The sequence below is a fragment of the Lampris incognitus genome, chromosome 4 (assembly GCF_029633865.1).
Source record: "Lampris incognitus isolate fLamInc1 chromosome 4, fLamInc1.hap2, whole genome shotgun sequence".
Classification (NCBI taxonomy): domain Eukaryota; kingdom Metazoa; phylum Chordata; class Actinopteri; order Lampriformes; family Lampridae; genus Lampris; species Lampris incognitus.
The window spans coordinates 39,183,450-39,202,627 of NC_079214.1; the positions used below are offsets into that span (position 1 = coordinate 39,183,450).

The 19,178-nt window shown below is 41.3% G+C and overlaps 2 protein-coding genes and 1 non-coding gene across 4 annotated transcripts; all 3 read right to left on the reverse strand.

Annotated features, from left to right (window-relative positions):
• Positions 1-7,250: 7,250 nt before the first annotated feature.
• On the reverse strand, positions 7,251-10,018 carry plekhf1 (pleckstrin homology domain containing, family F (with FYVE domain) member 1). The gene is given in 3 exon segments (XM_056278979.1): positions 7,251-8,430; positions 8,432-8,966; positions 9,601-10,018. Coding segments are annotated over 3 exon segments (1,044 nt in total). The 5' UTR covers positions 9,998-10,018; the 3' UTR covers positions 7,251-8,318.
• A 1,179-nt stretch (positions 10,019-11,197) lies between these two features.
• On the reverse strand, positions 11,198-11,303 carry LOC130112170 (U6 spliceosomal RNA). Its single transcript, XR_008810201.1, has one exon. It is a non-coding gene; the product is annotated as a U6 spliceosomal RNA (small nuclear RNA).
• Positions 11,304-13,872: 2,569 nt separating this feature from the next.
• pop4 (POP4 homolog, ribonuclease P/MRP subunit) lies at positions 13,873-17,100 on the reverse strand. Of its 2 annotated transcripts, none has more exons than XM_056279055.1 (7): positions 16,998-17,100; positions 16,743-16,798; positions 15,858-16,087; positions 15,615-15,692; positions 15,417-15,478; positions 15,095-15,196; positions 13,873-14,154 (listed from the first exon to the last, which is right to left on the reverse strand). In XM_056279055.1, exons 1-7 carry the CDS (start codon positions 17,002-17,004, stop codon positions 14,018-14,020), a joined length of 672 nt encoding a protein of 223 aa, XP_056135030.1. In that variant the 5' UTR covers positions 17,005-17,100; the 3' UTR covers positions 13,873-14,017. The 2 variants fall into 2 exon arrangements, with proteins under 2 accessions (XP_056135030.1, XP_056135031.1); XM_056279056.1 differs by lacking the exon at positions 13,873-14,154 and adding an exon at positions 14,162-14,770.
• Positions 17,101-19,178: the final 2,078 nt, after the last annotated feature.

Consider the following 19,178-nt stretch of genomic DNA (forward strand, 5'->3'; position numbering starts at 1 on the left):
TGTCGAGCAGACATACCGTAGCATCTCCCCTGCCCTGCACCACACCAAAGGTGCGCTTACCGTCCGCCAGCTCCATGCAGTGTTTCTCTGGCTCGAACGAGCTGTCAAAGCTCTTGAACTTCTTCTTATCATTGACTATGTGGGAAGAAGCCCCACAGTCCACAATCAATCCTGGTTTGAACTGTTGCCGTCGTCCTGGTCCTGCTGAGCTGGTCTCTCCAGCCTGCACTCAGAAGATGTAGTTCTCTTCTTCCGCAGCATTCCCCGGTCCCTGACCTCGACCTGCTCCGTGACCACCACCGCCGCCGCCACCTTGCTCGCGTGCACACCTGGCTCCATCAGCGCGGTCCTTCTTCTTGCACACTTTGTCCGTGTGACCCTTGATCCGGCAGAAGCTGCACCACACGCTGCGTGAACAGTCCGATTTCCGATGGCCTTTGTCACCGCATCGCCAGCACACTGTTTGTTCATCATCTCCCTCACAGCGTTTCACTGGCTTTTTCTTAGGCGCTGCGTGGGCCTTCATCACCCTCTCGGACGTCTCGTCCGATGATGTAGCATTAGCTACATCTTCTGCCGCCTCAAAGTTTCTCAATTTGGCCTTAAATTGTCCCAATGTCAACTCACTGTCGCCATGTGTCACCATTAGAGTGAATGGCTTATATCTCTCGGGTAACCCCCTCATCACCATGGCCATCATTAGTCCCTCACTCGGTGCTTCTCCCGCCCCTTTGAGAGCCGTAATGATTTGTTCAGCTCGGATAATGTATTCGGTTATCGTCTCATTATCAGCTTTTTTTTTAGCCCAGTCAATGTTACATACAGACAATCCGGGGTCTGCCCTTACCAATGTAATGTTCCCGCAACACCCGTAGACTCTCTCTACCGTTGTTCTTCGTTTCTCTGAAGATCAGTCCCAAGCTTGTGTTGTCCAATAAAGGCGCCAATGCGCAGTAGGCGTCCGCGTTCCGCTCCTCGTCTAGGGCCTGCTCTTCCGCTGTCAAAGGTCCCGCGGGCTCGGTAAGGATGGTGGTTTTCAGCCCCACACCATGCATGCAACAGAGCATTCGCTCTTCCCACAGTTCATACTCATCGGCCTGTCCGTTGAATGTGGGCCACCTGCTCTTTTTCCGCTCCATCTCCCTAGGTAGCGTTAGCTTAGCGTTCCGTTAGCTTCCCGATAGCCTCTCTCGATGCTAACTAGCTTCACACTTGCCAATTTGCTACTCCGTGCTAACCTGCGCGCATCCCGCCATCCGAGGTTATCACACTTCGTGTACTTCTTTTATCAAACTACTAAATAATCAAACGTTATCTGGGCCCATAACCTGTTAGAAGACTAGACTAATACTTTATGTCTATCTCTGCGCAGATGAAGTGGATTATTAAACCGTTATAAAGAATCGTACTGACTACCGAACTTCTGCTGGAGGGAAAAAATGAAGCCTTCGTATTTTCGGTAGTTTGGGGAGAAGAAGAAAATGAACAGCGTCTCAGTGACGTAATCAATCCGCGCATGCAAGCGCCACACCGCCCACTTGTGGACAAACAAAGTCGTAAACAAAATAATAGTACAGTAACACATTAGTCATACAAATACACTGGTGTCATATCTCAACATGTAGGAAATGTTGCAATCACAGCATCGTAAAATGGCGACATATGGATAACGACTGAAACCAACGAACAGTTTTATTTGCAAATATGGGTGTGACCATTAACTAGAGTTTCAATGGCAGTGTGTACTATTCACAGAGGACTGGGGAGAGGATTATTTGCAATCACAGCATTGTAAAAAAGGCGACAGATGTGCTCTTACCCCCCCCCCCCCATTCAGGGACGGTCTCTCTGAATAGAACACATGGCCTTTGACACTCTAACCCATATTTGCATATGAAACCGGTCGATGGTTTCGGTCGTTAGACAACTGTATTGTACTGTGTTGTTTATGATGGGTGGGGATGCCTGCAGTCAGTTTAGACCGAAGATGTCACTTAGTTGAGTGATGAAACGTATCTGACAAATAACGTATCCAGATGAACTAGTTCAATCTTCTCTGGCTAGAGACCAACGCATCTGCCTGAATCTCTTTTTTTTTTACGCTAACGCGCAGCCATGCTGGTTTTGCTGGGGTTTTAAGAGTGAAGCAGAATGAGCTTAGAAAAAACTATTTCGGTTGATATTGAGAAGACATAGTGTAAAACGTCTTTGATTTTCTTACCTGGATTATTGAGCATGCATCAAGACGCTGGTCTTTAGTGACTGGTTAGGGAAAATCAAATCCCAATCCCCTACGGAAATCTGTTAAGAGTAGAAGCAATATCAATGACTGGAAATGGAAATGGAGTGTAGCGAGATGCCAATTCTGTCTGATATCAGGAAGCTGCGAGGGGAGTGTCAGCTCAGAGACAGCAACTAAAATGCAGTTGGCTCCATTGTTTAGGGAATCTGTAGCTGCATTCTTGTTCCCGAGAACAACAGTGAATAATACATTTTATTTACAGAGCGCTTTTCAATGTACTCGGACTCCTTACATAAGTTAAAATAAACATAAGCGCAACACACCAAAACATATAACACAAAATACACATTAAAAGCACTTCTGAAAAGGTGATCAGAGAAAGTTGAATCAGTTCATCTGGACACAACGTTTATTGAGAGAAACGTTTCACTATTCATTTAAGTGACTTCTTCAGTCTCAAGTCAGTTGAGATTGAAGAAGTCACTTAGATGAGTGATGACACATCTCTCAATACACGTGTCCAGATGAACTGATTCAACTTTCTGTGATTTTCTTACCTGGATTATTGAGCACACATACAGACATCTGAAAGGGTGAGCTTTGATTGAATTGACAGATCGGTGCAGTCTCTGATGTGTTTACAGAACATTCCAGAGGGAGGGGCAGCTATGGAGAATGCTCTGTTGCCCCAGGTCCAGTGCTTGGTCCTGTGCAGTGGAGACAGGAGATTGGCATCAGAGAAGCGAAGGCTGTGGGAAGGAGTATGGTAGTGGAGCAGGTTGGTGAGGTAGGAGGGAGCCTGGTTATGGAGGCCTTCATGAGTGAGGGGAAAGGTTCTGGAGGATGGGTGATGTGGTCATGGGAGTGGGCGAGCAGCAGTGTTCTGGATGTACTGGAGTTTGTTTAGGACTTTGGATGATGTGCCATAGAGAATGCTGTTACAGTAGTCAATTCTGGATGTGATGACGGCATGGATCAAAGTTTCGGCAGCAGAAAAGGAGAGTGATGAGTGGAGATGAGCTATGTTTTAGGTGGAAAAAGGCAATTATGGCGAGTAGATTGACATGGTGTCCAAAGAAGAGGTTGCTGTTGAAAAATCTTCCAAGGTTGCGAATGTGTGGGTATAGAGACAGAGTAGAGTTATCAATGGTGAGGCAGAACTTGTGAGTGGTTTTGGTAAGAGAATTGGGACTGATGATCATGTCAGATTTATCACAATTTAGTTTGAGGAAGTTTGCTTGCATCCATGATTTAATTTCAATGAGGCAGTTGGTCAGACTGGAGTAAGTTGTAGTGGCGATGGATTTAGTGGACGTCATCAGCATAGCAGTGGAAGTTGAGACCATGATGACGTATAATGTTACCAAGGGGGAGCTTGTAAAGGGTGAACAGGAGAGGACCAAGCACTGAATCCTGGGGACACCTTGGGACAGAGGAGCAGTAAAGGATGTGCAGTTGCTGATGCTGATGAACTGTTGTCTGTTTGTGAGATATGACTTCAGCTAGGAGAGGGCAGTACCAGTGATGTTGAGGGAAGATTCAAGGCTGGAGAAAAGAATGGTGTGGTTGATGGTGTTGAAAGCTGCAGTGAGGTTGAGGAGGATGGGAATGCTGAGGTGGCCAGAGTGAGAAGAGGAGGAGGTCATTGGTCATAGGTTCCAGTATTAATTTTTGACAGAAAGGGGAGATTGGAGATGGGCTGGAAATTGCTCATAATATCAGAGTTGAGTCCAGGCCTTTTGAGGATGGGGGTGACAGCAGCCAATCTAAGTATACGGACTGAACCAGAGTTAATGATTTCTGCAATGAGTGAGGAGATAGCTGGGAGATAGTCCTTAACAGGATTGGAAGGGATGGGACCCAGCAGACAAGTGGAGCTTCTCATTCCTACCATAAGGTTGGACAGCTCCATTAGGGACACAGGGGAGAACTTTGACAGGGGCTATGTGGTAAAAGAATGGATATGGATGAGAAGGTGGAGAGGGTGGGGGAGGTGGTCACGTTGCTAGATGGTGTCAATTTTGATTTGGAAAAATTAAAAGAAAGCGTTGCACTTGTTAACTGTGAAGGAATCGGATGTATCGTCACTGGGTTTGAGAAGTTTGTTTATTGTGGAAAAGAGAGCCTTGGGATTGGTGGAGCCAAAGTGTGGACCGGGCTGTGATAAGAGCGTCTTTGCATCGTTGAAGGTAGTCTGTGGAGGCTTGGAGATGCACTGTTAAATCAGTTTTCTTGCAGTCTTTCGATCTGACACTTAACAGGATTTCATTTGATGGAGTTCAGGAGTATACCAGGGAGCTGGATATGTAAATGAGGAAAAGACAATGGAAGTTAGCCGTCAGCGCCATCAGCTGAGGGCTAAATCCAACGATGGATGATCGGGTAAAAATCCATAAAATAAGTAAACCATGAAATCAATTCAAATAATCCAAAGATCTCAGGGAGTTGTTAAAAGTTAAAAAGTAAGCAGACCTACAAACAAACTGAAGGAAACCACAGCATTGCTTGTTCATTTTTAATCAAAAAGGATTTGTTTCATTTAAGTACCATTTTTGAATCCTAATCTTTGACCATCTTGCCTTGTCTATGAAAGTTAGCATAACCTCTATAATTGTAGATATGTGCTCTTGAGTTCAAAGATTCAAAGATTTTGTGAACAGATATATGCCTGCTAAAAGTTTTTTAGCCTTTTTTTTTCACGAAGAGAATTCAAAATTGTGGTATTTTGATATTCTTAATGTGTCGGATGCAAACAGCTATATTCAGATCACATCCAGAGATCCAAAATAGTGTAACACCTCTGAGCCTGGCATTCAATAACCATTATTTCTCATGTTATTTGTAAGGACTACATGCACAGAGGCAAGTGGCGCTTGACCTCATAAAAGAGGAACTTTGTGGTTGTTAAACTCGAGAAAAACACACGTTTGTATGTGATGTCTTTTCCTCTGTATAGGATCTTGCTGTGTGTCAATCGGTGTTCTTTTCCTTCCTGTTTTTTTGCAAGCTATGGTTTACAATAAATGAATCCTGGGCCTACCATGTCTGGTGTTTGGTTTTTTGTGTTCCCTCTACAGCTCATCCGGATCTATGGTATAGAAAATGTCAAACATTTATTACTTAAGTTGGACTTGAGCAACTGATATTTATGGCCCCTCATAGTCCACAGTTAATTAGTTGTGACCCAGATTCATTGTACTTTCAAAATAAGTGGTGATTGGCGGGGGTGTCGGAAAAACCAAGACGTGTATTTTTCCAACATCGCGTCTCAGTTGCTTTCAAACCCCAAAACACGCTACACCAGAAGTTGGTCCACCCCAAGGAATGGATCGGGTCCCTTGGCACAAACAGAGCAATATAGTGTACGCTGTTAAGTGCCCGGAGGATTGCCGTGACTTATACATTGAATTGAATTTATTTGCTAAACAGACGCTGGCCAAGAGGATGGCACAACACAGACGAGCTGACAGATCTGGCCAGGACTCCGCAGTCTACACCCATACAGGCCAGTCGCCAGTCATGCCTATAGGGATAGGGAGGAACTCTGGTTTGAACGGGGAGTCAAAGAGGCCACCTATATGAAGAGGGAACGACCATCCCTGAACCGAGGGGGGGGGGGGCGGGCTAAGAGTAAATCTGTCACCATCTTACAATGTTGTGATTGCAAACATTCCCAAATCCTCTGTGAAAGCACACATGGCAACTGAAACTCTAGTTAATGGTCACGTCCATATTTGCATATGAATTAGTCACTGGTTTCGGTCGTTATGCCACTGTATTGTTTATAAGGGCAGGGATACCTGCAGTCAGCTGAGACTGAAGATGTCACTTAGATGATCATGAAACGTATCTGTCAATAAACGTTGTATCCAGATGAACCGATTCAACCTTCTTTGATTTACTTTCAAAGAAGGCTATGAAAAAATGTTCGTGGAAATCTGACACAATACCTGTGGGCCAGCTTTTGAAAAGAGTAGGATGTTGATTTCAGCAGTTTTATATATATATATATATATATATATATATATATATATATATATGGCCTAGCGCCCCATGAACATGAACACCCTTGTGTTCCTTGTTTGGCCCTGTGATGGCCTGGCGACCTGCCCAGGGTGTCTCCCTGCCTGCTGCCTAATGACTGCTGGGATAGGCCCCAACTTCTCATGACCCTGAGAGTAGGATAAGCGGTTCGGATAATGGATGGATGGATTTCCTTGTTTCAAGCAGATGAATGCAAGCGAACCATGATGGAAGAATACACAGTTGCCGATGCCAAGTGATTTCCAGTTATGAGGAGGATGTTGGAATCAAATAGGGTCTGAAAAACTTTCAAAGTAATGCCAGAAAGTTTGTCTAACTATGAGAGGACTGGTTGTTAATTGGTCTTACCACTCATGGTAGTCAATAATTTTACCAAATTTTACATATGCGTAACGATAAACAGCCTTGGGAAATAACCAGGTAGTTTTTATACACGTGGCAGTTCCTCATGACACACCATCCCTAATACACGCACACACACACACACACACACACACACACACACACACACACACACACACACACACACACACACACACACACACACACACACACACACACACACACCCACTACCACAATTACCGAATATCCTCTGCTGTACGGATTAAAGTTTGACTATCACAAAGTGTGATTGCTTAGAACTTGATGCCCTCATAATAATCAAAGTTAATCCAGATTTTTGTAAACTGACAAATTGGCATCAAGTGTCAACAGGTGTGTCTACATATTTGAGGATAAGAATAGTTTGTGGGGAAATTTAGTGTAGTTTATGTTTCCAGTAAGAATTATTTTGAGATTAAGAAATACTGATTGAGTGTGATGAGTCATGGAGACACTCATCCTGGTACTTTGTGCACTTTTCATAGCCAAAGAAAAAAACCCCAAACAAACAAGCAAGACATCTGTTGGTGTCTCTTCTAAATATAGAATGGAGAATAACAACAGACAAGATTTTGTCTCAAACTCTTTTATTGATTGTTCATACATAGTTTCATGAACCATTGAGAGTTGAAGTGAGTCAAGTTTTGATATGTAAAGTATGGTTTCTTGTAGGGTAGCTCATTGTACAATTTTGGAATCAAAAATATTTTCTCAATAAGATATAAAGTGCAAATACTTCTACTCATGTAAACAACAACTTACACATAAAGAACTTTGTTCATACAACAGACCTAAATCAAATAAACAGCAAATATGGCCATGCTTTAGATAAAGGATCGTGACGGATACACTACTCCTAAGATTTCCCAACAACATATAGTAGATATTTAAACCTCATATGAGAAAATAAAGGCCCATTGTAAAATGTATATCAAAATAAAATAATAATAATAATAATGATAATAATAATAATAATAATTTCAGGGCTTCTACAAGTACTTCTGAAAGAAATGCTGTAATGACAGTTTTGAATTAAAATAAAAAATAAAGCATTTTATTCAAAACAATGCAGCCCATTTGTGGCTTTTTCTCATTCGATCTACCACACGATTCTGATCTAATTAAAACCACCGTGTACATCATCTGCCTTAGCTTTGATAGATTCTTTGTCTCATACACATACATTTGTTGCCTGAGTATTATCTGAACCGTTTATCCTGCTCTCAGGGTCGTGGGATATATATATAGAATACACAATCACACATCGGTATATAGGCACTACTATATACTACATACATACGCACATGACCCACAGTGGGACATGCAAACAAAATATGTGGAGAATACCAATGATTCTGAAGGTAGTGTGTTTGTGATGTGATTAAAGTTGTTCTTATCAGCAGCAGTTAACATGGTAAATAAGCAGCTTGAGCAGTCCAGTACTATTGGTTGAGTGCTACTTTTCCAACGCAACAGAAGGTGTGGGGATGGGGGCAAGAGAAAGTGCCAAACTGTCCCGGTATGTTGGATCCATCCTATGGAAATTACAGTGTACAGCAGTGACAAGAAAGAAAGTAGTGACAGGTTGTTTGGGTTCTAAGCCAGTGATGACCTTTCCAGTAATGTTCAAGATCATTTGCTAGTTCTGGGTTAAGCTTTACCCCTCTTCTGGGAGAAGTTGTGCTTTATTGGTCCTCTTGTGCTCTGGCTTCCGTTAAGTTGACTCCTGCAGGAGTCAAGCTGGGAGCCCAGCCACTCTGAAAGTGTGGGCCTCTATCAGGTCCTCGCTGTCCTCGTCATCACTGGATGCTTCATCGTCATGGACAGCTGTGTCATCTTCGTCTGGGTAGATCTTCTCATCGCTGTTCTCCCTCAGTCGTGAGCTCTCTTGGGTTTCAATTTTTTCCTTGAGAAGACTTTGGTAACACAGCTTGCACACCCTCACAGGCTTTGTGGGGTGGATGTGGCGTATTAGTGCCCGTGGCTTTGAGCATGAACCACAGACTACGAAGCCACATCTTCGGCAGTGGTGTCGACGGTGGGTCACACTGAACCTGCTGGAGCAGCACATGCATATGGCAGAGGCCTGGTCAGGGATCCATCTAACAGCAAAGCTGGACCCGGGTTGGAGACCAGTGCTCTGGAGCAGTCTGGAGCGGCAGTCCAGGATGTGCTCCATCCAGGCCAGCTTCTCCTCAGACGAGGCTGCTGCCACAAAGAATGACTTACGTGGCGTGCGGATCAACCATTGGTTTTTAATTTGTTGGCCATCCTCTAAATTCTTCAGCTGGATATCCTCTGTGATGGCAGAAAAACAAAACAAAATGTTCCCTGGTTATACAATATAATTTGTGTGAGCGTCTGTGCGGGGTGGGGGGTGGGGATTCTCATTCCATTGCCTTTTGAGTATAGCTACAGATTGGTAAACTATCATGACAACATCGGTCAAAATAAAAGCACTCCTGAGGTGCTGAAACAAGTTTTATTCATGGCCTAAAGAAATCGCACATACAGCAAGTCTGATTTTGGTGCGTTGCTCGCAAAAGGGTTTTGAGGAACATAATGATGACGATGATGATTCTCATAAGCATTATACAGTATAGTCCTAGAAAACTTTGTGTAGCAGTTTTCAAAACAACATAGAATGCACTGATTAAAATACACTAAAAAGAAATATGGTAAAACAAGAGCATAAAAATCATAAAGAAATAAGGATATGAGAGATTATATGCTTGTCAAAAAGCCAAACTACAGAAATCAGTTTTTTAAAAAGTACTCAGATACAACGCAACATTATAAAGGTGGAGGACTGAGTGTCAGAGAATATCTGATTATCTTAGCATCTAAGAATGGGCAGATTTAGAAAATGCCCAGTGGTAAGGGAGTTTACAGATGCTGCGATAGCTCTCACAGTGGCTAAAGAGATGCTCACCTAGAGGGATGATCTGTTGGTTTTTGTACCAGCGACCATGAAGGATGATACCGCCGTATACGAGCACATCATTGAAAAGGAAGAAGACTTTGGGCTGTGGCCCCCGACGACTCAGCTTCATCAGACGGCCCTCTCCAACCAGAATCCGATCTGGCTGGGCGAGAGGTTTCCCTGACGGGCCAAAAGAATACTCCACTGCCTGAACTCGCTCAAAATTCTCCTGGAATAACAACAGCTGATCCATCATGGAGCCCTGGGTACTGTCACGGATATAAACAGGACTAGAGTAACAGACAGTGACTTGGCTCCTCTGCAGTAGTTTGCTGAGCTGGTTTATTGCTCTTCTGTGCCTCTGAAGCAACTGTCTGACTCCACTGTTATCTGCATCAGAGGACATATAGCCTCCGAATGTCTTCCTTCCTGATGAGATAAGCATAAGGGAACTTCCAGAGAAGTCAGATCAGTTTCACAATAAACATTGAGGTGAGGAGTGTAAGGGAACGGAACACCCTGAACTTAAAAAAAAAAAACTTTTTTGGCAAGACCTGTGTAAAGTCTTTAACCAAGAATGTGATTATAATTTTTTTTTTTTGACAGATGAGTCCATTATATTCAGGTTTTTCCACTTTATGGAAATAAAAGGGTTGTTTTTTGTTGTTTTTGTTTGCAATCTGTAGAAATATACCTATCATTTCCAAATTACATAATTTATTCAAAAAGATCATTTAAGCAAATAGCTTCTCTTACTTTTTACTTGTACTTAGGAACAATTATCTTTCTGTCTTTTGTGTTCTTTGACTATTCAACCAGATCAAAATTCACTTATGTGTAAAATTACTTGACTTATAATAGCAGAAAAACTTGAACCTAAAAACGAACTTCCCCACAATCCCATCTCCGTTCCCTTCAAATGTACAAGAAATGAGTTGGTTCCTGACAATGTAATTGTTGAATAAACTGCTACAATAGCCTGATTGTCAAAGTGCAAAATAAAGACAAGTTGAATTAATTCAAAATATGACATATGGGGACTGCTAATGCATGTGATTTCATTCTGTTCGTATGTTTTTCTTGAGGAAAATCAGACATATACCAGATGGTGTCTCATAATCAGGCTCCATGACGAACTGTTCCATGAACAAGCACTATTAAAAACTGTGACTGTAGTTCCAGTTTATGATATAGTGACTTAAGACTGCAGGGGCCTATAACGATTTCTTCAACTATCTCTGAGAATTTTAATTCAAAAGAAAAGATGCAGCACATTATTTCTATATCAATATATTTGGGATGAGTTGATGTGAGAAAGCACAGTCTGTAGATAAACAAATATTAAAAAAAAACACATTAGGCCATCATATACCTTAAACATATATCACTCAAGAATTAAGACTTAGAGAGGATATAGTATGGGTTGAATACTATACATAATGGTGCGACATCATATGAAAATTGGGGGTAGCAGTGAAAGTCCTTGCTGGAGGAAGGCCACAAAACCGTGATTTCATTATGTTTGTGAATGTTCTCATTCATCCAGGTCATGGTTATCCAAAGGAGTTGAACCAAGTGCAACTGGACTTGGTATATACCCATGAAAAAAAATAAGGAACGCTTCACGAATTTGCATGTCATCCTTGCGCAGGGGGAATGCTAATATCCTCTGTATCGTTCCAATTTTAGTATATGTATTGCCGAAGCAATACAGGAGATGATGATGAAATTCGTGAAGCGTTCCTTATTTTTTTCACGGCTATATACCAAGTCCAGTTGCACTTGATTCAACTCCTTTGAGTGATTTCATTAACAAATGTTGTGGTGAAATGTGACATGCGATGTGTGACGATTCAGATGTGACAGGAACGATATCTCCTTTTGTAAAAGTGAAAAAAGGAAAGGAACTTGTGCCTCTTAATAAACGTCATACATACACACACTAATTCATGCACACACACACACACACACACACACACACACACACATACACACTCTACTACATGCACACAGTGCACACACACAAATACATAAACACTGCGCGCACGCACGCACGCACTCACACACACACACACACACACACACACATTCATGCTATTGCCATCATGTGCTCATGAACTGTCACCTACATTGTCTGAAGGTGAGGGTGAGGTCATCACAGGGCTGGCACACAGACACACATTCACACCTAGGGACAATTTAGTATGGCCGATTCACTTGACCCGCATGTCTCTGGACTGTGGGAGGAAACCAGAGCATTGTCTGTTTCACAAATCTACTCTCCTCCTTTCATTCATATCATTACCATTCTTATTTTTAATTACTGTTATGATGCCTGTCGGTAACACTCGAATTTCTCGGGAATCTGGGACATTTATTTGTCATTTAATTTCATGCACTTGCGTACATGAAATGAAACAAAATATAGTTTTTCCAGCCCACGGCAGTGCAACACAAAGACAAAAACACATATCCAAACCACAAGAACACATATATCCCTATTTATCTGTATTTATATCTACTACAACTTTTTATACATTATATATTTTATTTATATATTTATTTATATATCTATTGGCTCTTTATCTGCCAGTTGCTGACTCTTGGAAGTCACTTTGAATAAAAGTGTTTGCCAAACAAGTAATGAGTAAATATTATTGTAATTTGAATAAAATTAACTAACTGAATGCAATTTGGTATGTTTAAAATATATCTGCTGTGACAGGTTGAGCATGGCACAGACAACAGCCTTTAAACAATGAATTCTGTTTCATGAAACGGTGCCATGTCATCAACTTACGTGTGACTGCTCTCGCCAAGTGAAGTTTAGGGCTGTCTTGATGTGTCTGACTATGTCAAGTTCATCAATCATCAGGCTTACTTAGAAGGAAGTTACATATTTTGTGAATTGTCAAAATACCATTACCCATCAAACACATAACACTTCAAGGCCAAGTGTTACCAAGTAGTTGAGGAGCCTGTTTCTAGACAACGTGTTAAGCAGGCACGTAGCACACATCACATCACACTTTGGAGGAAGAGGTTTGCAGTGGTGGGTCTGGAAATACCTGAGAGGTGAACGTGTTTGTACACTGGACATATAAAATAACCACATCATCATTAGCATTAAGCAGCAAGACGTCGTTATTATGTTAGTCTTGCATCCGACATGGGTTTTATTTGGACAAAGATATGATTTGAAGTACAGCTCACAGCATGCTGACTGCTGGAAATAGTGAATACATCTCTTTACAATGCTGTCATCAAATGCAGAAGATGAAGTATTTCTCTTGCTGAAACACAGCAGTTGAGAAAGATGTGGTATTTAGGGGTAAAATTGAGGGTGGAGTCAAACACTTGTGCAAGTCACGCACTACATTAGTAAGACGTTACCCCCCCCCCCAAAATGCATAGGGTCATTAAGAAGTCACATATGTGATTTCTAAGAAACTGTTTCACTAAGGGAAGGACAAAATCCTTTATTACAAAGTGATAAATCAGTCTTTACCATCTTCAGAGTTTATGACAACTCTTTTGCCCACATAGTTATATTATAGGTTTAAGGTAAAAGACCAAGTTACAACTGCCACCTCTGGGCTTTCTTCCATTTTTCTGGAGACATTCTGTCCCTCTGAGTTGAGAAAATAACATATTTATTTCTTAATCTTTATTAGTAATTACGTTCTCCTTATGTTGCATTCACATATTCCTATGATCTTTTGCTTATTTGATTTGGTTTCATTTACATTTCACCACTTCACCATTGATTTCATCCCACTGATAATTTCTGATGGATTGATGATTTTTATTGGCAATTTATACATAATGGAAATTTTGACAATTAAAATTTACCAAATTTTACTTTTTTATAACAGTAAACTTTTACGATCAAATGCATCTTAAACAAACAAAAGAAAAACAAGTAGTGCAAGACTCAGGCTTTACTATTTTGCACACAACAAAACGAATACTAGGTCTGCCCTCTGGTGGACATTAAACTTAAAATTTAAACAAAGCAATGATATGTATATGCAGGTGATGATTCAAAGGAGTTGAATCAAGTGCAACTGGACTTGGTATATATCCGTGAAGACATCCAAGAGGCTTCCTCAGTTCGTGCCTTTCTGACTAGACCAAGCTAGTCTGACTGGCTGGTGATGAGATTCAGAATTTATCCGCTAGGAGTCGTTGTCAGAGAATAAATTCTGAATCTCATCACCAGCCAGTCAGACTAGCTTGGTCTAGTCAGAAAGGCATGAACCGAGGAAGCCTCTTGGATGAGAGGCGAAACGTCTTCACGGATATATACCAAGACCAGTTGCACTTGATTCAACTCTTTTGGATAACCATGACCTGGATGAATGAGAACATTCACAGACATGTAGGTGATGATGTGTGTGTAGGACATCACAACAGCAGAGCGTCATCACAAGTCGATGGTTCCTTTGACTTTAAACTTTTTGGCTGCACGTTCACTAGCACGGTGTTCAAACTTGCTTCCAAAGATGTGGGAAACGAAACCATTGATTTCCACCGCAAATACACTGTTCCTCTTGGGTATTACTGCAAAAGGAAAAGGGTGGAGAAAGTATGATTAGGTGGTTAATTAGTGCTGTCAATTGATTAAAAATGTAATTGAGTTAATCACAATAATAGAATGTGATTAATCACAAGTTTAAAATATTAGTATTTACTTGTATTTTTTGGGGGCGATAAAACAATTATATGTATGATGTTGGAATAAAGAAATGCATGACAAACTGGTCAGAGGAATCTTTTTTTATTTTTTTTATTTTGTAACTTCCATCTGGAAGCCTTTTAAAATGAAATTTGTCATTCAGCACACCGGGGATGTCTCCTCAGTCATCATGTTATCTGCGTTTGTCATGCCTTTCAGTAATTCAGCCAGATAAACATCCACGCTGGAATTATGGGAGGAAGTTGGGATCAAATTTGGTAATATGATTAATTCGCGTTGAAAAATATTACCGTGTTAAGGTTTCCAGATTAATCGCAAGCGTTAACGTGTTAATGCTGAAAGCCGTATGATTAATATATTAAGATTTTTAATTGAATAATATAAAGGTAATGGCCCTGTGATGGCCTGGCGGTCTGTCCAGGGTGTCTCCCCTCCTGCCGCCCAATGACTGCTGGGATAGGCTCCAGCATCCCCGCGACCCTGAGAGCAGGATAAGCGGTCTGGTTAATGGATGGATAAAGGTAATGTCAGCAATGCAAGACTAAAATGTGTGATCAGTGCATGTCAGTCGGCAAGACACTGCGTTTTAAATATTGGTCCAAGTATTTGATATTTGTGTGTTAGAAAGGCGACTTCTATGAGTAACAATTACTCTATGTTGATTCTAATGAAGACTAAGAGTGTGCTTACGTCATAAAGTTATATGGGGAATAACATTCACCTCTATCGAGTAAAACAAGTGGGGTACTAAGACATCTTTGTGGGAAAAACTTAAGGGATCTCTAAGACATTCAGATACCCAACCTTTCATTCTGTCCTCTTTGGTGATAATTTTAAAGACGTGTTTGAACTCTTGAACCAGAATTCCTGTCGTTCCGACATATGATGGGCATTTGGATCGAACCACTGTGAAAACAAAAAGTTGGGACAAAATATTCAAATAATGCTTGTAAACGAATGCCAGGCAATGGGCAATTCAGCACTAATAATTGCACACAAAAATAAAATTGTTTAAACCTAACAAGTGAGCATGAATGCTCTTTTCCATGACAAACATCAGTGAAAACAGTGTAAAAAACGGCAACAAAATTTTTCCATTTCATAGAGGGTAAGGGACAACTCTTACCTGTGATTATAGCACCATGAAAATCTGCCTTTAAAAGCTTCTGCTGAATTGACAATGGGTTGCTAGAGAGACAAGTTAGAGAAATGTATGACTGCTGACACACTGGAAGGGAGAAAACAAAACAGACTTTATGATAGAGATTGAATTTTCCAAAAACTGATTCTAGTAAATCATACCATCAAACAAGCTGATACTCACCTCCCTGGTTTTAATCCATTGCACAAATCAATGATGTATTGTTTCCATAGGTCATGCAGAGGTAGGAAAAGTTCGTATCTATAGGCAAGAGGGTACAGTTATTAACTTACAACTTGCGCACTAGAAAATTCAAATAAAATAGTTTGTACTTGTCCACAATGTGCATAACGAATACATGTGTTTTTGTTGTATGATGAGGCAGTAATAAAGGACAATTACAACAATCTTTATACTTCTACCCACTTTTGGTGTTCAGGTTTGATCTGGAAAACTTTCAATTCCCTCTTTTGCTTAGCATTGAGCCCTTTGGACTTCTTTCTCTTCCTCTTCTCTTTTACCTTCTTCGACCTGGCATACTCCAGGACCACAGCCTTATGGGCCAGCTTATCCACAGGACACTGTTTTCCTTTACCTGGGACGCTGTTGGCTATAAAGGCGTGAGTGAAAGCTTCTGCTTGCATCGTTGTTTGAGTCTGGAAAAAAAGAGGGAGGTGGGAGCATTGGTTAAGCTAAACTTGGGTTTCCACAATAATCTCAGGGAATTTTACACGATATTATAGATACATATCGTGATATTTACTTATGTATGCAAAAATACCATATTTGAAAGGTTCATCTCACTGAACTGTTTGGCTATGTAAAGTATAATAATCAAAGCAAAATTAATTTTGAAATAATACTCCCTTAGATAATTCGGATCATGTTTTGTGAGTAAAATTTAGGTGACATTTTCTCGTTATCAATTTAGACAACAAAATGCCAATAACGATATGCCAGCACATTTCATACAATACCACTGAAAGAAGACAAACGATTATACTGAAGTACTGCTGGGCCCTATTAAGATGTTCATCGTTTTTGTTTTGTTTTTTTGCCCCCCCCAGAATGAAAAATGTTCACATTTATATGCCGGGATGTGCAACGAAAAAAACACACAGCCAAGGCTGCCGTTTTGTTTCCAACTATTTGAAAATAGTCATTACTACAATTTCTTAGCGACCTCTTATTTTTCCACCGACATAAAAAACATTCAATATTTCAACCACTCTGTTGCATTTAGCCCCGATCACAGGTAAGTTGCATTTCTGTAACTTATTTCGGAGGTGGGCTAAAGTAATCTGTGCTCACCTTTATACCAAGAATTTTCCCGAGCTCAGGGGGACAGGGGATCTTAACAGATGCTTCTGTGGGGGAAAAAAAAGATTCGGGGTTCAAGAAATGCAGCGCAGCTTGTTTTTTAAAATGTATTTAAAAGCCTCCATGAGAAGAGGATGTGAAGCAGTTTGTTTTGTTGATGTAACGATAAATAGCAAAGTATATAGCTATTCCTCACTAATCTTAATTTATTTCGAGCACCCTAATGTTTGAATATTAACAACTCACCGGTCATTTTTACACGTTTGGTTTGTTTCCTGAAATTTAGCTATTTGTTTTGTAGGAGAGGAACGCACATGGAAACAAGATTTTACTTCCTGTTACTGTCAACACGTAGACGTGACGTAACTATTCTTGTTTCTTACGCTCCATGGCGGTTAACATCCAACGTTGTAGTGTATTACTGCCACCTCCTGTGCCGGAGTGTAGATTTTATAAGAAATATGCTTTTCCTTTAGTGTGTTATACAGCTGGGAGATAATAATAATAGTAAATCAACCTTATATAGCGCTTTTCTAACACTCAAAGTCGCTTTACAATAAACGGGGTGAAACAAGACAACAGATAAACTTAACACAGATATACAGGGGTGGATGGGAAAGGGGGGCTACGAGAGGGAGAGGACGCAGCTACACACGACGCCAGCAGCATTCGCCGGACTGAGACAGATACAAAGGGGCAAGAAAAACAAAAACAACAGAACTGTGGAGAATATATGAGAATGTCACGAGAATGTCAAGTGATATGAGTCTTGTTCCAACCAGATTCCTAGAAAGAGAGAGTTATGTCAACTCCGTAGACGTCAATGGGCCAATTATTTAACAGCAATGGCAGATCATGGGAGCCCCGGATAGTTCCAAACAGTGCGACCCGGGGCAATAGGATTTCTACGGCGAAGGTATGTTTCTCGCATTAATCAAAGGTTAATTTACAGGTAATAAGCTACAGCTGACATTTTAATGCTTTAATGTAATTTAAAGCGTGATAGCTCGTCAATTTCAAACAAAATATTAGTTTTAATGTTCCTACACATGCGCATAGAATATGTATCACGTTGGATTATATCTATATATAGTAGCGAATTTGGGGGGCAGTCCGAGATACCGTCGCCACAGCCGGGACGCGAACCCGTATTTTCTGCACCGCAAGCGACAACGTTATCCAGTCGACTAAAGGGTCCGACCCGATAGTCAAGGACCAACGTGTCTACTTATCCATGCACGTTACAATATAAATGTAAAAATCTGAAAATATTGGTTAGTAGTTACCAGAAATCGCGGCTAAGCAGTTCATTTAAATGACCCGCCAAGCTTCGTTTGGAACTATTCGGCGGCTACATGGACCACGTGACCCTCTCGCGTTCTGACCCCTCAGTGACGTAACTCTCTCTTTCTAGGGCTCTGGTTCCAACCATCCAACAAACCACAACCAATCCAGCAAACATCGTTTGTTGTTTGACTGGCGCTCATTTAATGACGTCAGATGCAAGAGAACCGCCTGCAGCGTTACAAAGCTAAAGTCCACGCCAAAGGGAGGTATTCTCTCTGACAGAAAACAACGCCTGAAACGCATCGTTTGTAGTCCAGCGTGTTCTTACGTTACTTATCTACGTCACTATGTAAAACATTTTCGTAATCCCGACGGTCTGTCCAGGGCGTCTTCTCACCTGCTGCCATTGGTTGCTGGGAATGGCTCCAGCATCCCCGCGACCCTGAGCGCAGGATAAACGGTTTGGATGATGGATGCCTAGCGGCTAGTTTGGCCCGCCCTCAAACAAGGTAGGCGTAGCAGAGGCGGGAGACCTCAGTTAGGTTGGGAGAGGCCGGGAAGGGTTTGGTTAGTGCGTATCACAACGTCGAGGAAACGCTGGTTTCTTCGTTGCGAAGGCAAATCCCTTTGTATGTACTTCCAAAGGAAGACGAAATTAAGAATGAGTGGTTAAAATTCTCTTTTACCATTATTCCTCAGCAGTGCAACCCCAACCTTTTATTGTGTTCCTGTCATTTTACCAAGGACTGCTTTATGAACCAGGCACAGTACAATGCTGGATTTTTTCAGTTGTTCATAAAAGACGAGGCAGTTCCCACTTTGTTGGGCCAATCAGGAGAATCAGGATCCCAACTTGTAAGTATGCTGTATTAGTTGTGGATTTCTTATGTTTAGCTGCTATCGAGTGTTCAGTTGCGGAGTTGCTGGTTGTGGCTAAATTAACCTCAAGTTGTACACCCGGTGCAAAAGCTAACTAAAGTTGCAGTGCTCAAATTGTTTTGCTGCTAGCTAAAAGCTAAGCTAGCGCGTACAGCGTACAGAAAGGTGAGCCACCGTCTGAATATGGATCAGTTTACGTTACTGTCGCCACTAGTGCTGACAGGCAACTTGGGAGAAAATTGGAGGCGATGGGAACAGCGC

Excerpts from the sequence above, each read along its gene's own strand:
- pop4 (XM_056279055.1), bottom strand. Across the intron at positions 16,088-16,742 it reads GGAAAATTCTTGGTATAAAG|ACTCAAACAACGATGCAAGC; the intron begins GTGAGCACAGAT and ends CTTTTTTTCCAG. Across the intron at positions 15,197-15,416 it reads TCATGGTGCTATAATCACAG|TGGTTCGATCCAAATGCCCA; the intron begins GTAAGAGTTGTC and ends TTGTTTTCACAG.